We start from the raw sequence: 23,129 nt of genomic DNA, 5'->3' as shown, positions 1-23,129 counted from the left end.
GATTTACCTCTTACATGAAAATAACTTCCCAGTATATTGATAAAGCATTTTTTATTTGCCGAGTTTAAAAAGAAATTTGTTTTACTTGAAGATCACAGGCGAATTTACATCAAATACTACTACAACAACGGATGACTGTTTCATGTGCAATTTATGCTCCCCATCTTCTACTAGCAGTTACCCGCAGCTTTGCTCACAAGGAGTTTGTAACTTGATAAAAGTAATTGTTCCTTGCTACTGCACTAAGACATTTTCTGAATATTCCTAAGGTATAAAATCTCACCAAAATATTGAGTTTCATTTACCCCAGTACCTCTCTGCAAACCACGTTTGTGGTACTAACTTTTGGGACTAAGATGACCAGGCTACTGGCAGAGCTAACTCTGGATCATGCGACATAGAACTGTCCATGCGTTTCTTTCTCCTTTTATAATATCATCTATGTCAAGACACAGATAGGTCTTATAGTGATGATGGGATGGAAAAGGCCTAGAAGCATGAAGGAAGAGGCCATGGCCTTAATTACGGTACAGCCCCCAGCATTTGCCTGGTGTGAAAATGGGAAACCACAGAGCTGCCGACTGAGGTTCGAACCCACTATCTCCCGGATGCAAGCTTGGAGCTACATGCCCCTAACAGCATGGGCAACTCTCCCGGTCTGTCCATGTGAGAAACAGCCCTCTCTCAAATCAAAAACAACTAAAATGCATACTTTTAAGGATATTTCAAATACAAATTTCCATGTAAACATCTGCAGTTTGTGAGATACTAGTATAAAAATAACCACTTTCTGAAGCCCTTTTAACTCCCTGCTTAAGCGGATATTCCGAAAAAAAAAATCTGCATTCCTTTAATTTTAAAGGAGATTCCAAATACCAATTTTCATGAGAGTAATATCTTCAGTTATTGATGTAAGTATCCTTATAAAAGGAATTTGCCAGGCTGAGAGGCTCAGACAGTTGAGGTGCTGGCATTCTGACCCCAACATTCCAGGTTCCACCCTGGCTCAGTCCAGTGGTATTTGAAAGTGCTCCAATACGCCATCCTCGTGTTGGAAGATTTCCTGGCATGTAAAATAACTTCTGCGGGACTAATTCCAACACCTCGGCGTCTCCGAAAACCATAAAAGTAGTTAGTGGGACGTAAGGCTAATAATATTATTTATTAATAAAAATAATTCAATTTTTTAACTTCCTTTCACCCTCCCCCTTAAGTGGATTTTCCAGAAAAAAGTATTCCTTTCCTTATAAATGGAGCTTCCAAATGCCAATTTTCATTAATGTAATATCTTCATTTTTACGATATAAGTATACCCATAAAAATAATTCAACTCTTTTCTCACTCCCTTTAGTTGACTCCCCCACCCCCCCAAAATACAGGTTTCTTTATTAGGAGTTCCAAATGCCAATTTTCACGTCATGTTAAGTTCTTGAGATATAAGTATCATCATGAAAAAAAACCCTACTTTTTCAATTCCACCACCTCCCCCTCCCCTCTACAGGGATTTTCAAAAAAATAAGCAACACGCGTTTCTTTATTTTCAAGGAAGATTCCAAATACAAATTTTCATGCCTGTAACATCCTCAGTTTTTGAGATATAAGTATCCTTGTAAAGAGAATTCAACCCTTCTTCAGCCCTTTTTACAAACCTGTTAAGTGGATTTTCCTAAAACAAAAAAAATACAACTTTCTTTATTTTTAAAGGAGATTCCAAACACAAAGTTTCAGTGTGTAAACTGGTAAGTTTTTGAGATACAGATATACTCATTTAAACAGTTCACTCCCTTTTCACCCCCTTAGAGATGGAATATCCAAAAGTACTCCCAAAATTTCATTTGTTTATGTAGAGTAGTTTTGGCTTGGTGATGATGAATCAGTCAGGACATGTTATTTGGCTTTTCATACCCATAAAAAACTTGTTACTTTTCTCTGCCTTATGACATCAGCAAATGTGGAAGCACTCTGCTGCTACATTCATGCCAATGATTATTTATCAGTTTTTATCATTTGCTGGCTATCATGGTCAAATAATGAAGTTGGTAGAGAGGATAACTCATAACTGAAAAACTCCCTTGCATCCTGAGCATGATTATGAAAGGAAATACAAGTAAGCATCCTCTGTGTTAAACATGGTTAGTCTCACCAGCAATAACAATGCCTTTCCACAACACTGTCATGGTTACTGCTTGGTCTGATTGCCAGTAACTTTATCTAGGATGTTTCTTCCAATAATGTCAGCATTTTCTGCAGTAACTTTGTTTCATTACCTGTAATTCTGTTAAAAATATGCATTATCTTTTTAATACCTAGAAAATCCCTGGCCATCCAAGCATCAGTTTAACCAAGTTGTTCACTACCAATACATGAAACACTCTTACTTCAAAGCATTAAGAATGACTCAAAATCCAGGTTGCACATTGAGTTTCAGTATTCCTTCTCCATGTGTTATACCAGAACGTTGATCGTTTGCTCATTGTACACAGGACCACTTCCTGTTCTTTCTTCATTCAGTAAAATAGCCTTTATTTGGCATTTTGTAGAGTTCTGGATCCACTGTGTTTAGTTCTCGCATTTGTTGAAGGTCTATTCCTGCTCATTTAGTATAATTACTGTAATTTGAACTCAAAAAAGTAGGTGGCATATGCTCAACCATGTGAAAGTGCATTTCAAAATATTGTGATTGCTCACGGACATGTAGGTATATTTTTCCTTCATCTTTGAAAACATTAAACTTGTAAAAACCAATATCATATTCTTTTTCAGCATGGAATTTCCTGTAATTTGATTTTTTTTTTGACATTTCAAGATGGCTACCAAGAGACGCATTTTGCGTAACAGTACAGATGTATAATTTTAGTACGTTGATTAGGGGTATGTTACTTACCATTTACAACAAGAATAATTTTTGTTGCAATTGGTTCCTCCTCTCACACTAAACAGTGACCTCTACTTCAAGTTACAACAGTTCTCCCCCACTAATTTTCAGATTTCTCAGAGAGTATTATGCAGAACTGAAGAGAGACTCTTTACAGTTTGCCAGGCCGAGTGCCTCAGATGGTTGAGGCGCTGGCGTTCAGACCCCAAATTCGCAGCTACGATACTGGCTCAGTCCGGTGGTATTAGAAGGTGCTCAAATACATCAGCCTTGTACAGGGAGATTTACTGGCAAAGAAAAGAACTCCTGTGAAACAAAATTCCAGCACCTTGATGTCTCCGAAAACCATAAAAGTTGTTACTGGGATGTAAGAACAATAACATTATTATTATTATTATTATTATTATTATTATTATTATATACAGATTAATACAAGAGATAATCTTGGAGGCATATATGAGTTCATCTGTTTGTGATGGCCCTGGATGAGGGTATTCCCCTGGAGCTGGTCCTCACTGTCTTCAGGATTCTGGGCATGTCAAATGTGACTTGAATGTCGGATCTCTCAGAAAATCCTCAGAGGGACTAAGTGGAGAGATTCAAGTTGTGTGGTGTTACAAATTCAAGCGACATTATTATTATTATTATTATTATTATTGTCATCTCCAGTGACATTCTGAACATGAGTATGAGTCATCAGAACTATATGCAACCGACCGTTGTACAGCAATTTATTGCAAACAATAAATAAGGTGTACCTGTATTGCTCTGTTGGACGTAAGAAGTGTACTTGGATCTGGTTTGTTATTTCTTGCCGTCACTTAGCAACATTTAACTTCTCTTTGCTGCGCACCTAGCGCCTACGTACAGAACTAGGACTTCTTCTTTATCTGCCAAACAATACACACGCAAACCTGCCTTGGTTGAGAACAGGCTTGTGAGTCTCAGTAATTGATATACAGTTTTCCTATGTGTGTATATTATGGTGGTGTGGTCAAGTTTATTCAAATTAATATGTAGTATTTGTGCATGGCCGTTAACAATTATTTACCACCAGTATGCATTCCCAACTAGGACGCATTAACTAAAATGCAGCGAGAATTCAGCCTATTTTACACCACAACTGAGGTAAGTTTTTACCAATTTTCAATTCTGTGAACTGCTTTTGCGTATGTTCATCGTACAAAAGTTTTGACGACTGCCATAACTACAACATGTCATTCAACGTGGCTTACAAAAATTATACTGCCTTAAAATGAGACTTAATTACCACTCTCATAGTCATAGTAAAACTTCATATTCATCCATAAAAATAATATTTGGTGATGATTTGAAGCATGTCCTACCTCCAAAACTGATTTTGCCAATAGCCATAAAAATAATAACTATTTAAATAAGCCTTGGTTACCCAGTACTCATCTGATATCATGTCATAGTGTTATTCTACTTGTTAAAAGATACTCTTTTTACAGAGAAAGCATATCTAATGAAATTATGAATAGTTTTAAGACGTGACTATAAATATTTTAAAAGCTACCTCAAACAGACTACGGTTATGGGCCATCGCTAGGGTCATCTAATGAAATTATGAATAGTTTTAAGAGGTGACTATAAATATTTTAAAAGCTACCTCAAACAGACTACGGTTATGGGCCATCGCTAGGGTCACACTAACATAATGCTTCCTTAGGTAATTCTGAGTTGGTCTCATTTCAATAGAATATTGAAGTTGCTAAAGCTAAATTTTTCGGGGTCTTGAGCGTTTATTGCATCATTTTCATTTTCTTGTTCTTCCGTCCTGCTATTGTTATTGTGGCATCATCTCTGGACCGTTATAGCATTGTTTGGCCCAAGATGATGAGATAAGATAAGATTTGCTAGCATCATATGAAGTATTTTCTTGTGGGATTGCATATGCTTGTGACAGTGTATTGAAGCTGATATCTGAAGAACACCACATATTAGTGAAATGTGGTTGCATTAATACTTATTTCTCTTCATTTCCAATTCTATTTTGGTGAAAATTGCAAACCTTTTATTTACCTTGCTAGTGTTTGACATGAAGCTTGTTAATAAATTTTCGTGCTTTCTCATTTGACTTCTGCAATTTGTGTCATTTTATTATTATTTGGTTCACCGCTTTTGTGTTTAAGGTTTTCAACACCTTTTCATATTACGTACTTCAGTGTCCTAGTCGAAAAAGGAGCCTCAATACAAGAGATCGCCAAGGTCTGTACTACAGAAATAATCTTTTTCATTCAAGGAACTGCAGTTCCGTAACTGAAACATGATCGTACTATCTTCCTTATGAACAGTCATTTAAATTATTTACTGAGTGTTCATTCTAGAAAAAGAGTTATTGTTGTACTTATAGTTTCATCTGTATACAGTTTTAATATTTCTAATTGCTATTTATTTTAGAATTTTTTAAATATTATTCTGTCAAGAATGGTTCATGGTGTTGGTTACTGTAGTCACGTCCTAGTTCGTGAACCATGGGCAACGGCTGAGTGGCCTAGTAAGTGGTCCTGAGAGTTGGGATACCAGTTGCTACGGAATGGGAGTCGGCATCTTGGACATATTCTGAGTCATGGCCCCCCTTGTGCTCAGGCTGCTAAGACTATACACTCCACTGGTGGTCCCTAACTCGTTAAGGGAGAGATCTTCACTTGGACTATGTGTACGTACGGCAACATCCTGCTTCACGAATTTACCAAGCTCAGAACATTTTAAGTAAGCCCCGGACCTATGGGAGTGATAGAGTCCCACTTTCATTTGACAGGCGAGAGACTCCTACGGCCTTAAGCCACCGTAATGTGAGGGTGTCTGCATGGTGCCACTTGACTGGTCAATGTCAGTGCCACGTCATGCTGCATCGATAATTTCCCCATCATCCACGTAGTGCTTCCTGCAAAGTGCATCCTTCATTGGGCCAAAGAGATGGAAGTCAGAAGGCGCGAGATCCGGACTGTAGGGTGGATGAGGAAGAACAGTCCACTGAAGTTTTGTAAGCACCTGTCGGGTGCACAGACTTGTGTCAGGTCTTGCATTGTCATGGAGAAGTTTGTTTGCATTTTTGTGGCAATGAACGGCTGAAGTTGTTTCTTCAAATCCCCTCAGAGTTGATTCTTTCACCACAAGGGAGGATATCAAATAGAATAACCCCTTCAGGGTCCCAGAAGACCATAACCATGGCTTTACCTGCTGACGGTACAGTTTGAACTATTTCTTAATGGGAGAATTGGAGTGGTGCCACTCCATGGATTGCTGTTTTGTTTCCGGTTTGAAGTAATGAATCCATTTTCCATCACCCATGACAATATTTGACAAGAAATTGTGACCTTCAGCCTCAAAACGAGCACGCAATTCTGTACAGATGTTTCTTCTTTCCTCCTTGGTGTCGAGGAACCCAGCAGAACAAAGCTTTGAATACTCCAATTGGTGGAGCACTACCAACAGAGACATCAAGTTCAGCAGTGAGGTCCTCGACTGTGATGCACCGTTCACCTCAAATAAGAGTGTCAGGATATTTTAAATTTGCAGGCGTCAAAGGTTTGTGAGAGCGGCCGGCACGCGAGGCATCAGACAGGATTGCTAGACCTTGTTGTGCCAGCTCTCCATAGACATTCTGCAAGTGCCTATGAATATCTGTGATGCCCTGGTTTCCCACCAAAAGAAACTCAGTAACTGCTCGCTGTCTAACATGCACCTCTTTTACAGACACCATTTTGAAGGCTAGTTATAGCGCTGTCATCTATCGGAAATTAATAAAACTGTACAACACGAAGTAGGAATATTCAAACATGTCCCAAGCAAAATTTCATTTTTTTTTTTCAAAACTGAGAAATAAAATGTGTTGCATTATATACTGATCACCTCTCATAAAATACATATGACCGGTTAGTAGGTTCACTAAAAGTAAAATAAATTGCATGATAGTACCCTGATATAAAAAAAACTACACTGAAAGATGATTATTGCAAATGTACCATCATTGCTAACAATCATTAACAAACGATTTTGTACATTTGTCATACAATTCCAAAGGAATTTGTCAGAAAATAAAAATCTCCCATGGTTTCTTGTCATATTTTCATACAATGGAATTACTTGAAAGGCAGAGCCTCCTACAAAGGTGGGCAGCACCCACCATGTGTGAGGTATGCGAGTTGTTTGGAGCAATATAAGCACCTGAGCAAAGGGAATTAAGTGTTTTAGAGTAAAATTCCTGACTAGTCCAGAAATGAAACTCGGTGTGCCCTCAGTCAAAGACTGTATTTACTCACACTCATAAAATATGATAGAGCATTTCTCAACATTTAAGTTAATAACAAAACAGCCATACAGGTTCCAGATCAATGAGGATTAGTGGTGCAGAATTGTGCCACAACTGCATCTAAGTAATTCTCCACACTTCATCCAAAGTGGCCAAAGTGGATAATAAAATGAGCCAAAAAGGTTTCTTTCGCAGCTCCGGTTCATCCGCAGTGCGCACAAGTAGAATACAGTATACTGGGGCATACATCATTATACATACATTATCATTATAGAATGTTATAGGTCCCGCAAGAGCTTGCCAAAGAAAGCTGCGCAGAACATCGGCAGTGTTCGGTTGGGCTCAGTAGTAGCACTGCATGCCCCCCCTCACTTCGCTAAATCACCTTTGCGTCTCGTATTACATTCCGCACGGACCTTTCCGACACACCCGTAGCTTCGGCCACTTTCTTTTGAATAGCACATTAAGTTTCCAGTGGGGTGGGTTTACACATTAGAAATAACTTCTATAGTTTGACTGTGTAAAGTTTTAGCACTCCCTAATTTAGAACGTAACGGGGGCATCATTACGTACACTGAATATCATACTACAACAAATTCACTTTCAGCTACAAAATATAAATAAAATATTAATAATAGAGGCACACGCTTCTTGCTTCTTTTCAATACACGCTTGATAAAGAGCTGTACACTGTGCCTCTCAGTGAGCGATTGAGTAACAATGAGCCCGGTAATCGCATTCGGGCGACACACAGGAGCCCCGCAACAAGCTTAAACTTCGCCAACAGATATTGGTCTCTGCGCACGTTTGAGTTTCGGCAAGCTCTTGTTGCGGGACCTATATGCCTTTCAGCATTCAGTCTGCAAGCCTCTGTGAATTTACTGAACGTCGCCACAATCCTCTATTTGCAATTAGTGCTGTGGCCTAATTTAGTTATATACTTCCTATCCTTAAATCGTAGAAAATGAGTCTAACCATCATTGTCTTGGTCTCCCTCTACTTCTCTTACTCTCCATTCGCCTCACATGACCCCACCACCGAAGCTGGTTTAGGCGTACAGCTTCATCCATCGAGTTCATTCCTAAATTAGCCCTCATATCCTCATTCCAAGTACCCCCTGCCATTGTTCTCACCTGCTTGTACCAGTGATCATTCTCGCTATTTTCATGTCTGTTACTTCTAACTTATGAATAAGCTATCCTGAGTCCACCCAGTTTTCGCTCCTGTGAAGCAAAGTTGGTCTGAAAACAGACCAATGTAAAGATAGTTTTGTCTGGGAGCTGACTTCCTTCTTACAGAATACTGTTGACCGCAACTGCGAGCTCACTGCATTAGCTTTACTACACCTTGATTCAATCTCACTTACTACATTACTATCCTAGGAGAACACACGGCCTAAATACCTGAAAATTATCAACCTGTTCTAGCTTTGTATCACCAATCTGACATTCAGTTCTGTTGAATTTCTTACCTACTGACATCAATTTAGTCTTCAAAAGGCTAATTTTCTTACCATACTCATTGCACCTATTTTCAAGTTCCAAGATATTTGAGTGCAGGCTTTCAGCACAATCTGCCATTAAGACCAAATCGTCAGCATAGGCCAGACTGCTTACAAAATTTCCACCTAACTGAATCCCTCCCTGCCACTTTATATCTTTCAGCAGATGATCCATGTAAACTACAAACAGCAAAGGTGAAAGATTACAGCCTTGTCTAACCCCTGTATGCACCCTGAACCAAGAACTCATTCTACCATCAATTCTCACTGAAGCCCAATTGTCGGCATAAATGCCTTTGACTGATTTTAATAATAATAATAATAATAATAATAATAATAATAATAATAATAATCATAATAATAATAATCGTATGGCCTCAGCTACCGTGTGCAGACATTTCAATTTGATGCCATCTGGCTGTCTGCTCGCAATGTCGACGTTCCGTTTCACTCTAGGCCCCCACTAGATGACAGACCGAGTAAACCGAAACTCTCTTGGGCGTCTATGGCTGAGATTTAATGAATTTTCTCGGAAAACACCGAATGTGTCACCAGAGATCTTTTACATGCCAACATTGTACGACATGGAGTGTCGAATGGACCTTTTTCCGCCCTTCAAAAATCCGACTACCTCTGCCGGGTTTGAACCCGCTATCTTGGGATCCAGAGGCCGACACTCTACTGCTGATCCACCTTTAATTCCATAGTCCCCCAGTATGGCAAACATGTTTCCCCTCGGTACCCTGTCATATGCTTTCTCTAGATCTATGAAACAAACACAACTGCCTATTCCTTTCAGTGTATTTTTCAATTACCTGGCGCATACGGAAAATCTGATCCTGACAGCCCCTCTGTGGTCTGAAACCACACTGGTTTTCATCCAACTTCCTCTCAACTACTGATCGTACCCTCCCTTCCGAGATGCCAGTGAATACTTCGCCTCGTATACTAATCAATGAGATACCTCGATAGTTGTTGTAATCTTTCCTGTTCCCTTGCTTATAGATAGGTGCAATTACTGCTTTTGTCCAATCCAAAGGTACCTTACCAATACTCCACACTACTCTTACTACTCTGTGAAGCCATTTCATCCCTGCCATCCCACTATAATTCACTATTTCAGGTCTAATTTCATCTATTCCTGCTGCTTTATGGCAATGGAGTTCATTTACCATCCTTTCCACTTCCTCAAGCGTAATTTCACCAACATCATTTTCCTCCTCCCCATGAGCTTGGCTGTTCGCAACACCACTAGGAAGATTTCTTTTTACGTTGAGAAGATGTTCAAAATATTCCCTCAACCTCTCCAGTGATTCCCAGGGATCTATTATGAGTACACCTGAATTACTCAAAACACTGTTCATTTCCTTTTTCCCCTCCCTTCCTAAGATTCTTTATTGCTGTCCTGAAAGGTTTCCCTGCTGCTTGACCTAGCCTTTCCAGGTTATTACCAAAATTTTCCCAGGACCCGCTCTGTTTCTTTCATCTACGTACAAATCCCTGTCTGCCTCGGCCCTTGTTTGGAGCCATTTCCAATAAGCCTTCTATATACATTTACAAGCTGCTCTCACTTCATCGTTCCACCAAGATGTTCGCCTTTTCACATCTTTACAAACAGTTGTTCCTAGGCATTCCCTTGCTGTTTCTACTACAGCATCCCTGTATGCCACCCATTCTCTTTCTATATCCTGAACCTGCTTACTGTCTATTGTTTGAAACTTCTCACTAATCATATCCATGTACTTCCATCTAAGTTCCTCCTCCTGGAGATTTTCTACCCTTATTCGTTTGCAAACAGATTCCTCTTTCTCTACCCTATGCCTAGAGATACTTGGTTCACTACAGATCAGATAGTGGTCTGTATCTTCGAAAAATACCTGGAAAACTCGTACATTCCTAACAGATTTCCTGAATTTGAAGTCAGTGAAGATATAGTCTATTATGGATCTGGTACCCCTAGCTGCCCATGTGTAGCGGTGTATGCTTGAAGAATGTATTTGTAACTGCTAGATGCATACTAGCACAGAAGTCCAACAAACGTTTCCCACTTCCATTAGCTTCCATATCTTCCCCACATTTACCAATCACCCTTTTGTACCCTTCAGTTCTATTTCCAACTCTCCCATTGAAAACGCCCATTAGCACTATTCTAACCTTGCTGTTAACACTGACCACGATGTCACTCAATGCTTCATAATACTTGTCAACTTCATCCTCATCTGCACCCTCACATGGTGAATACAGTGAGACAATTCTTGTCCTAATTCCTCCAATAACCAAATCTACCCACATCATTCGCTCATTTACGTGCCTAACAGAAACTGTACGGTATTGCGTGCAATGGTATTCCTGATAAACAGCCCTACCCCAGACTCTGCCCTTCCCTTTCTAACACCCGTCAAGTACACTTTATAATCTCCTATCTCTTCCTCGTTATCTCCTCTTACCCAAATATCACTTACCCCTAGCACATCCAGGTGCATCCCCTTTGCTGACTCAGCCAGTTCTACTTTCTTTCTTATATAAGCCCCATTAATATTGATAGCTCCCCATCGAATTCCATTTCGTTTGCCAGGTTGCTTCCAAGGAGTCCCTCGCCTGTCAAATGAGAGCGAGACTCCGTTACTCGCATAAGTCCGAGGCTTGCATAAAATGTTCTGAGCTCCGTAAACTCATGAAATCTGGGCTGAGTGGCTCAGACGGTTGAGGCGGTTGACCCCAACCTGGCAGGTTCGATCCCGGCTCCGTCCGGTGGTATTTGAAGGTGCTCAAATACATCAGCCTCGTGTCGGTAGATTTACTGGCACGTTAAAGAACTCCTGCGGGGTAAAATTCCGGCACCTCGGCATCTCCGAAAACCGTAAAATAGTAGTTAGTGGGACATAAAGCAAATAACATTATTATTATTATTATTATTATTATTATTATTATTATTATTATTATTATTAAATTCATGAAGCAGGATGCTACCCTACTTGCACATAGTGCAAGTGAGGATCTCTCCTCTAATGGGTTATGGACCACCAGTGGATTGTGTAGTCCTAGCCGCCTGAGCACAAGGAGGGCCACGACTCAGAATATGTCCGAGATGCCCACTCCCATTCCATAGCAACTGGTATCCCGACTCTCAGAACCACTTACTAGGCCACTCAGCCGTTGCCCATGGTTCACGAACTAGGACGTGACTACAGTAACCCACACCATGAACCATATACATTATTATTAAAGGGGAAAATATTTACCTCCATTTCATATTCTTCTTTGACTATAGTCGCACCATCCTCTTCAGAACTTTCACCACTAGACATATGTAGCGGTTCAACCTTTACTTCACATAGCGTATCATCACCAGTTGGAAGCTGCACACTTTGCACCTGAAAAATATGGGTGAATTAGAAAGCATGTTAAAAAATCTATACTAATTCCAGAACAACTTGAAAACGTTTTATGACTAAAATGAATCCATGAACATGGAAAAATGAAAATTGTCAGTCAGTTTCCTGTCATTCGACCGGGTCAGCCCCATCTAGCGGCGATGCTGTCGCACTCGTCTGAGGCAAAGACTGACAGAGGAAATGAAATGATATCGGAGTGTTGCTGGAAGGGGAGTATCGGAGAAATGCCTGCCCCGCCTCCGCTTTGTCCAACAAAAATCTTACATGGAGCGACCGGGATTTGAACCATGAAAACCAGCAGTGAGAGGCTGACGTGCTGCAGCCTGAGACATGGAGGCTTCAATCCATAAACACATTTGTATCAACAAAACTAAAACATAAATCACAACAAAAATTGTAGAATATATAACAGAGGGACCAGGCAGTACCACAATGTACTTGTGGTTTAAAATCATGATCCTATGGTTTCTCCATCAACACAAGACAGATCAGTGGTGACTTTAAATATGTGCTAAACTGACTAAAATATCACAAAGTGCTTCCAATTTTTTTGTTTAATCAATGGAGTATATAGGGCTACCTAGCATATCCCATTATCAGCCTCAGATCCCATGTCCTAAAAGGTGTCATTCACATTTATATCTATGGAAAATATGAACACCAAATTGGTTTTAGGAACAGGCTGGGAACTCGCAAAGCTCTTTTCTCTCACATATGTTGCGAGACGTATTTTAAAAACTACCGGTGATCTACAAACCTAGCACAGCTCAAAATAGAGGACATGGCCATAAAGAGAGGCATATGACATGGCAGTGTCCTCTCCCCTCTCCTTTTTTTAATATCTACTCTGAGGTTGTGTACAGAGGAGCCATCAGGAAGGCATCAGGTGGTGGTGGTAATGATTATTGTTTTAAGAGGAAGTACAACTGGGCAACCATCCTCGAAGGCATCAGGATGAATGCCAATGTCATTAACAACATCTACTTTGTTGATGATACCGTTGCGTTTGTCAAATTATTATTAACAACATTGTAAGGATCAGAGCAGCATTTGTACTGTTCATGAATACAGGCAAAGCCAAGATCATAAGTTATGAATGTCATTATGGTCCGTATTGACAATTGGTAGGAAGGGTCCACCTATTCAATACAATTAGAATGTATATTGTCTTATAAAACTGGAACTAGTTTTGACCCCATTTATATTGGGACATCTTCAGCCACGCTCCAATTGGAAGACATTAGCACAAATATAACCAATAATAATATAATCATTCTGGTATGGCACAATTTACAATCTTAATTTAAAACACTGATGAGGTCCGAACAACATATCCAAACTTGAAACTAAATGACACATCAAAACTGCTGTGGTTGATGCCGAACTATTTCGTCGTTCCTACTGCAGCCAATGTTCTTGAGTTGATCTGGGAGCTAATATCCTTATCTGTGTAAACGAGCAACTTTATTGATAATTTATGTTTGTTCATTAGTAATTTGGGTAATGACTTATGGTAGCAGGGATTGACATCATAAGCTCTACTCCTGCTCCCTCTCAACAATCAGTCTGGTGTTGGTATCCGTACCAAGTGTACACAACTTATGTAGAACATAGGGGTAAGTCTCCCGTCTTTTCTCAATTATTTACTTCAAATTACTTTCTTTTCCAACATTCACTTCAAAACAAATAAAACAATAGATCACTACATTTGATGAAGAAAAATACGTATCAAATGACAAATGTTCCCCTTAAAGCTACATAAGTCATTGCCCATTGTTGTTGTTGTTGTTCGAGATATCAGTCCATAGACTGGTTTGATGCAGCTCTCCATGCCATCCTATCTGGTGCTAACCTTTTCATTTCTATGTAACTACTGCATCCTACATCTGTTCTAATCTGCTCGTCATATTCATACCTTGGTCTACCCCTACCGTTCTTACCATCTACACTTCCTTCAAAAACCAACTGAACAAGTCCTGGGTGTCTTAAGATGTCACCTATCATTCTATCTCTTCTTCTCATCAAATTTAGCCAAATCAATCTCCTCTCACCAATTTGTTTCAGTATCTCTTCATTCGTGATTCGATCTATCCATCTCACCTTCAGCATTCATCTGTAACACCGCATTTCAAAAGCTTCTATTCTCTTTCTTTCTGAGCTAGTTATTGTCAATGTTTAACTTCCATACAATGCCACGCTCCACACGAAAGTCTTCAAAAACATCTTTCTAATTCCTATATCAATGTTTGAAGTGAGCAAATTTCTTTCCTTAAGAAAGCTCTTCCTTGCTTGTGCTAGTCTGCATTTTATGTCCTCCTTACTTCTGCCATCGTTAGTTATTTTACTACCCAAGTAACAACATTCATCTACTTCCTTTAAGACTTCATTTCCTAATCTAATATTTCCTGCATCACCTGCCTTCGTTCGACTGCACTCCATTACTTTTGTTTTGGACTTCTTTATTTTTATCTTGTACTCCTTACCCAAGACTTCGTCCATACCATTCAGCAGCTTCTCGAGATCTTCTGCAATCTCAGATAAAATAGCAATATCATCGGCAAATCTCAAGGTTTTGATTTCCTCTCCTTTGGTTGTGATTCCCTTTCCAAAAGCCTTTATGATTTCCTTTAGAGCATGTTCTATGTAAACATTGAAAAGGAGGGGGGACAAATCATTACCCATATTACTAATGAACAAACATAAATTATCAGTCAAGTTGCTCGTTTACACAGATAAGGATATCAACTCCCAGATTAACTCAAGAACATTGGCTGCTGTAGGAACGACAAAATAGTTCGGCATCAACCACAGCAGTTTTGATCCAGTAATCAGGAGATACTGGGTTCGAACCCCACTGTCGGCAGCCCTGAAGATGGTTTTCCATGGTTTCCCATTTTCAAACCAGGCAAATGCTGGTGCTGTACCTTAATTAAGGCCACAGCCACTTCCTTCCCATTCCTAAGCCTTTCCTATCCCATCATCGCCATAAGACATATCTGTGTCGGTGCGACATAATGCAAAATAGAGAAGGGGAAAAAAAAAAAGCACTTTTGATGTGTCATTTAGTTTCAAGTTTGGATATGTTGTTCGGAGCTTATCAATGTTTTAAATTAAGACTGAAAAATGTGTCATTCCAGAGTGTTTATATTATTACAGGTTATAAGTGTGTTTATGTCTTCCAATTGGAGCGTGGCTGAAGATGACCCAATATATATGGGGTCAAAACTAGTCCCAGTTTTATAAGACAACATACATTCTAATGTACTGAATAGGTGGACCTTTCCTACCCTTTGATAGAAAGCCAAGATGACAGTATCTTCAGTAATATGAAACGAGGTCCTTCCTTCATATTGACAACACAACTGTTCAACAAGTGTCATCCTTGAAATACCTAGGGACTATCATGAATGAGCACTGCAATCCCAAGAATGAAATTTTAGCGAGAATTAGGCAAGCCAAAAATTTGTTCAATAATATGAGGGCCCTAATCACCAGTAGAGCTCCCAGTTCGGATGTTGTGATACTGTCCTTCTGTTTGCTGGACAGGCAATGTACAGCAGAATGCTCAAATATCCTGGGTAGAAATAAAACCAATGAGGAAGTCCTTAACATGTTAAACGTCACCTTCTACCAACCACGAAGCAGAGGAAGCTCAGGTACATCAAGCAAATCACGACATGCAAGCAACTCAATCAAGAAGAACAGTCAAGGGCAATGATCTGCGGGGAAACTGAGAAATTCCAGGCAAAAAGGCTAGTGCCTATGGTGTGGACAAACTTCTATTTTGTGAGTACCTACAAGGACCCAGATGTGTTGTTTGGGACATCAGTTCATAGACTGTTTCGATGCAGTTTTCCATGCCACCCTATCCTGCGCTAAACTTTATTCTAATCTCTTTGTCATATACATACCTTGGTCTACCCCCTGCTGTTTTTACTGCCTACACTTCCCTCAAAAACAAACTGAACTAGTCATGTGTGCTTTATCATTCTGTCTCTTCTTCTGGTCAAATGTCTTCAAGTTGTTCTCCTCCCAACAATTCCATTCAGTACCTCCCCATTTGTGATATGATCTACTCACCTTCAGCATTTTTCTGTAGCACCACATTTAAACACTTCTGTTCTCTATTTCTGAGCTCATTATCATTCGTTTTTCACTTTCATTAACACTAGAAAGATGGATTGACTCCCACCACCTAGAAAGACAGGGGTAAAAAATGACCCTCGAGTGATATTTAATGTTTATTCCATTATTTGCGAATACAGATGTGGGGATCTATTTTCTACAATGAAAATAAATATCAATGATCTACCTGATTGAATATTATGTTCTAAACCATATAGTGATACAAAAAATTTAGTTATAAATGGATGTAAAATCAATCAAACATCACTATGATATATTATATGGAACCAAACGAAAGTCTCTTTACTAATTAGTTTTCTATATTCATGAACCTATGTATCCATATTAAGCACATCCTTCAATGGTATGAAGAGAACATGATGAAGTACAGTATGCCTGTGAATGAGTGTATCATCAACCTCAAAGCTTACAGAACCGAGCTCGATAGCTGCAGTCGCTTAAGTGCGGCCAGTATCCAGTATTCGAGAGATAGTAGGTTCGAACCTCATTGTCGGCAGCCCTGAAAATGGTTTTCCGTAGTTTGCCATTTTCACACCAGGCAAATGCTGGGGCTGTACCTTAATTAAGGCCACGGCCGCTTCCTTCCCGCTCCTAGCCCTTTCCTCTCCCATCATCGCCGTAAGACCTATCTGTGTCGGTGCGACGTAAAACAACTAGAAAAAAAAAAAGCTTACAGAGGGGCCGATGACCTTTGATGTTAGGCCCCTTAAAACAACAAGCATCATCATCATCATTAAAAGTTACAGACATTCCACACTGCTGACGAACGTTTACTCTTTTCCAATACATCTCTTTCAGACAACCTTTTCGCATGCCTTACACACATGCCCAACTTGCGTGTCCTTCTTGCATTTGTTACGCACTTGGCATTTCCTGTGTTTTTAGCTAGGTTAAGATCCTATATCACTATCATCATCATCATCATCTGCAGTATCGGTCATTTTATTTCTGCTCTGGGTGTTTGCTGCAGTTAAATTCCTCACCAAGTTTTAGGAGAAAGGTTTTTGCAAGATCTTGATATTTGTAATCTGTTTGTACAACACCCAAGCATTTATTTCTGCTAAGTCGAGAACATTACTGAATGTGTGTAATGGCCACCTATGTGCAGCTGGCTCCACAATGTACTTACTGGCCATTTGGTCCACAACGTCGACTCATACTTAGTTCTGTAGTAACATGTTATGGTGTTGGGTTTCTTCTTTGTGATACCAATAAAAATGGTCTGTTATTGACTTTCTGTCCATCTCCACCAAAACACTGGGATGAAGTGAACTGAGCACAAGTACATTCTTACTGACCTTACCTTGATAAATACTCAGTTATGCCATTCCTCTTTAGAACTGGGATGTCATACAGTTGTGCTTGAGAAGTTTCCACCTGCAGCAGAACCTCCCTTTTGGGTCGACATACTGTACCAAGAAAACTGGTTCCAGGGGATTTCAGCTTTTCAGCTAGCTGCAGTGATGTAAAAAAAAAATTTAATTGACATTCCTACCCTTGTTTATGAAAGGGACCATTAACTTCTGAACAATATAATAATCCAAACGCACATTTTCAGGGCACTGTTAATCCTTTCCTAGATAAGGAAACACATTCAAGACATATTTTGATTCTTTATTCACAGCCATCCAGAATTCTGCCCATATTTTTCGGGCTCGGATGCCAAAAATTGCAGAAAGCAACAGTGAGTTTTGCTGGAGAACAGTTGCTCAACAATTGTAATCCAAACCCCAGGCTTATAGCAGATCTGACAACATGAAATAAATGTTTCCCATACTTCCGATATCAGGGCAAACTCATCAATTTTGAGTCTCGTCCTTGTCCAGGAGAAAGATGGAGTTGTGTTTTGAGCCTCACCTTCAGTAGAGGTAGTAGCAGCCTCTTCATTTCACCTTCTGGAAGCTTCTATAGCTGGACCTGCATCTCCAGGGCTGTAACATTTTTACTCCAACCTGCCCACGCCCCCTGGACCATACTCTGAACCACCTCGAACTCCTAATTGTGAACTTAAAACAGAATCTGTCACGACTTTTGGTATGAATATGTAGACATTGCATACCAATTAAGAAACCGTACAACACTGTTACCTTTGCCTTTGTTTTCAAGTTTTCCACTGTAGTTATATCTGGCAAGTCAGCCGGATTACTTTTAATGTCTTCAAGCTCTGATTCACACAAAGAATTTGAAGGAGAGGCTCGTGGGGAATAATCATCATCTGATGAACTAATTCTTCCTCTCTCTCATCTCCAAAGTCATCTTCACTTAGTTGCTGGAGAGATACTATTACATTGTCCAGCCAGAAATATACCTTCTGTGCCCCATGTTTCAGGAATCATTCGTAAAATAAACACAAAAAACAGCTCAATAAACAAACTGTTTATAATGCACACTTCACAAGCTCACTACTGTGAATGGCGGGTTTGTTCTGACCTTGACTCATGTTTGCGAAGTGGGGACGGGCTAAATAGTTGCAGACAGCAGATGGAGTGGAGTGGGGGAAGAAGCAAACAGTCAACATAATGTACAGGAAACAAAATAGAAGCAAAGTTATGGAAATATGATGAGAGTTCTTGTACAACCTAATACAGGCCTAAACTGACCCTACCATCCTTCTAGGTTATTTGAATTATGGGGCCAAGCTTTTAGGGCTGGGGCATCCAAATTTCAACAACAGTAAATAAAGCCCGAATGATGAAAAGTCATGCAGTCTAAATGAAATCTAAGACAAATTACAGGAACAGCAGAGTGCTGAATTCATAAAAGGGTCAAAAATGACCCCTCTGTCTTTCTGGTGTTAAATCATCTTTCTAATTCCCATATCAATGTTTGAAGTGAGAAAATTTCTTTTCTAAAGAAAGGCTTTCCTTGCTTGTCCTATTCTACATTTTATGCCCTCCTTACTTCTGCCTCATTTATTATTTTACTACCCTAGTAACAATATTCATCTACTTCCTTTAAGACTTCATTTCCTAATCTAATATTTCCTGCATCATCTGACTTCGTTCAACTGCACTCCAGTACCTTTGTTTTGGATTTATTTATTTTCATCTTGTATTCCTCCAAGACTACCTCCATAAAATTCAACATTTTATCCAGTCTTCTGCAGACTCAGATAGATAAAACACAAGTGTCAACAAATATCAAAAGTTTTAATTTCCTATCCATGGATTGTGATTCCTTTTCCAAATTCCCCTTTTGCCTGTCCTATGTAAACACTGGAAAGGAGAGGGGACAAACTGCAGCCATGCCTTACTCCTTTCCAGATTGCTGCTGCTTTGTCACAGCCTGAAACAGGAAAGCCCTGTCAGCATTCGCCGTTCATGGATTTATTTAGGAGAACGCGCTAACACTCATCTGTATGGATTTAAAACAAGTGCCGAGCGCGCAGGCATCATGGGTGACAGCGTACAAGTGATCGCTCGCTGCAGAGTACCAGCCAAGGCCAAGTGACGTCACGATCGAATGTTCCATTCGCTTCGGTGTCATTATATCATGAACGTGATGTGCGATCGTGATTTGAAGAACGTCACCTTGTATGGCTGGATAAAAAATGCCACTGCCCAAAATTTCATGAAAATCGGCGGAAGGATGGCTGAGTTATAAAATTTTAAAGAGGCTCATATCTTCTGTCTGCCCGTCCAACCTAGGGCAATATAAGGAGCTTGCTAGCCCCATAGTGATCAGTGTGTGATTTCGTTGTATACCAGCTGCCATGCCGTATGGGCCAGCTGCGATAGTACAGTCTGTTACTGTGTCCGGCTAAGGACCGGTGATTGAAAATACGCGATATAAGTGTTGAATACATCCTCATAGGACTCCAACTTCGCGTGCAAGCAAGAAACTTTTTCACTTGTAATGTCAGCGATAGAATCTGTCGAGCTGTTTAACACCATTCGACTTGTGAATTTCGCATTGCAGAGACTATACAGTAATCGCTGCCTCGTAGATATTTTCGAGAAACTGTGCTATTATAATAGTGTGAAGGACTTAGTGCGTAAACACTGTGCCTTAGTGAAACACTTTTCCTTTTCGAGAGACAGTGTAAAGTTATTTCGTGAAAACTGTGCCCTAGTGAAAGTACATTTCTTGTCAAAGGACTGTGTTAATTCGCGTCGTAAGGAACAGTGCCAATGTTTCTTTCCAAAAGATTGTTAATTCACTTCGTGAAAGACTGTGTCTACATTTCTTTTCCGAGAGACTGTGACTTTTCTTTGATAATGACTGTGTCTTAACGGAACTTGATTCTTTTTTGCGAGACTGCGTGTTAAGAGTCATAAACTGCTCCTTTACTATTTTCATAGACACTTTAATATATTTCCATGTGTGTGTACTACAGCATTGCATTTGCTTATCCCTAGTCATCTCTTCCTCGCACTGAGATTAAGTGAAGTTGTATACAGTTGAATCTCAGAAAGTTCCAGATTTTATTTTCGTTGCCTATCACTTCCAGTTCGCCAGTGACTATTTCATGAGCAGTGTTAATTTCTATTATTTTCACAGAACTGTGATTTTGAATCCATTTTTTTTTTTTCAGAGTAATGTGCGCCCAACACCATTTACAGTGGAACTTGTTCAGTTATTGGTCTCCAGTCTCCAGTGAGATCGAGCACTTTGCAGGCTGCTTGTTGGTCTAGAAACTGGCTCGAGGATTAAGACGAGCATTCAGTCTCCTACGAGATCCAGGGGCTTGAAAGCTGCTTGGGAATCACCACAGCACACTGGGGAGGCTCACAGGCATACTGGAGACGCTGAATCACCAGAGCATGCTGGTGAAGCAAATGCACCAGAACACAGTAGGGATGCACAGGAGAAACTAACCCACCAGAGCACACAGGGAGGTCTGATGCCCAAGACTACACTGCGGGGGCTGATGAACCAAATCACACAGGCAACGCAGAGGCACCAGTCCATACTGAGGAGCATGAAGCACCAAAGAACAGAGGTGAGGCCAGTGCACGAGACAACACGAGAATACCCTGGGCATGACACAGGTGAGTCTGATTTGCCAGGACACACATGTGAGAATGTTGCACCAGAGTTCGCAGATAATTCTGAAGCACAAAAGCACACTAGGGAAGACACAGGTGGGGCTGAACCACCCGAGCACATAGGAGAGGCTGATGCACCAGAGCACGCTCCGCAAGCTGTTACAACAGAGCACACAGAGGAGGTTGATACAACAGAGCACTCTGTGGAGGCTGTTGCACCAGAGCACATTGAAGATGACACATGTGAGGCTGGCCCACCAGAGCACGCAGCTGAATCAAATGCACAAGAGCACAATTCGCAGGCTGATACACAAGAGCACACTTGGGATGATACAGATGAGGCTGATCCACCTGAGCACACAGGTAAGCCTGATGCACCAGAGAACGCTCCGCAAGCCGTTACACCGTTCCGTCTCCAGACATTTCCAGCATCTCGGGGTCTGTTGATGGCCTAGATATATGATCAAGGTGTAACTAGAGCATTCTGTCCCCAAAGAGATCCAGCAGCGTGTAGGCTGATCGTTGGTCTATAAAGCGTCTAGAGGTGTAACTAGGGTATTCCGTCTACTGAAAGATCCAGCAGGTTGGAGGATGCTTGGGGGAATCTTTGGAATAAATTTCCTGACGTCTTTACCGAGTTAGGTTTAAGTAACGTTTTGGTGTACTAATTTCCAATCACGTAACATAACTGTTTGTTCTCCTCTCTATCGGCTGTCGCCTACCAGGGTGGTTATCGTCCTCTTGTAAATTATCGTACGTTGAACAGAAATTAGTCACTCAACTGGATAACGCTTCGTAATTCTCGGTTTGATATGCCAAAATTTTACCACCTTTGACCTGAAATACGCATATTACCTGATACAACCTGCAGAGCAATCCAAGCACTTGACTGATTTCGCTACTGGATGGTACTCGTATTCTATATTAGACAATGAAGTCATCACTTTTTGACATCCTGGGAACCTATAATATCCAATGAGCCAGCATAGCCGCATGTATTCTAATTGCAAACACTAAGTAGCAATCACTTTTACTGATTTATACCTGTTTTTGACTCTTCAATGTGATGAAAAGTCCAGAAATTCAGAATGTACCAAAGCACTACTAAGCTTAAGTAGGGAGGGATACCAGAAATGGATCAAGACTGCAAAAATTTGCCACTAGTTTCAGGCCGCAAGTTTCTTGCTCCCCACCTGGCAATTCTTAGAAAAAGTTATGGTGACAGGCTTCGAGTTTTCTCATCATTTTTCAACTCATGCTCAACTTCAGTTCAACATATTCCAATTCAAATTTTCCACAAAACTTTTCAACTGTGCCGATGTACCATTCGGCTTATGTACATCTGCTGCAGTCTTTACTCGGTTTCTGAATAATGAATTAGCTGACAGTGAATTCAAGTAGCTTGGAGGCAGCTTGGCGGTCTAGAAAGTGGCCTCAAGGTGTAGAAAGAGAATTCGTTCCGCAGAGAGATCCAGCTGCTAGGAGGCTACTTGCTGTCTAGAGAGTACCTACAGATTTGAGCAGAGCACTAGGTCTCCTGAGACGTCCAGCAGCCTGGAAGCTTCTTTTGGTGTTCGGAATGTGGCTCGAGGTTTAAATAGAGCATTCGGTCTCCTATGAGATTCAGGGGATCGGAGTCTGCTTGGAAATCACCAGAGCTCACAGGGGAGGCTGATACACCACACAACACTCTGGAGGCTGATGCACCGGACCACGCTGTTGTGGCTAACGCGCCATATCACACTGGTGAGGATGATACACTAGAGTACGCAGGTGAGGCTGATAAACCACAGCACACTGGGGAGGCTCATCAACTACAGCACACAGATGACGCTAGAACACCAGACGGTACTGGGGACGTTGAATCACCACAGCAAGCTGGTGAAGCACATGCACCAGACAGTCTCAATCAAGTAAGCAGTGAGGACGGATGTGCTAAGTGTGTGTT

General features: G+C 40.5%; 1 protein-coding gene across 1 annotated transcript in view; it reads right to left on the bottom strand.

Moving 5' to 3' along the window:
- LOC136881886 (uncharacterized) overlaps positions 1 to 23,129 on the bottom strand; it is a 77,558-nt gene that overhangs the window by 48,657 nt on the left and 5,772 nt on the right. Inside the window, exon 2 of the mRNA XM_067154330.2 lies at positions 11,895 to 12,026. Coding sequence (XP_067010431.2) covers positions 11,895 to 12,026 — 132 coding nt within the window. The remainder of the gene's footprint in view (positions 1 to 11,894; positions 12,027 to 23,129) is intronic.

Source organism: Anabrus simplex, chromosome 10, assembly GCF_040414725.1.
Source record: "Anabrus simplex isolate iqAnaSimp1 chromosome 10, ASM4041472v1, whole genome shotgun sequence".
Lineage (NCBI taxonomy): Eukaryota > Metazoa > Arthropoda > Insecta > Orthoptera > Tettigoniidae > Anabrus > Anabrus simplex.
This window is presented reverse-complemented; position numbering and strand designations above follow the sequence as displayed.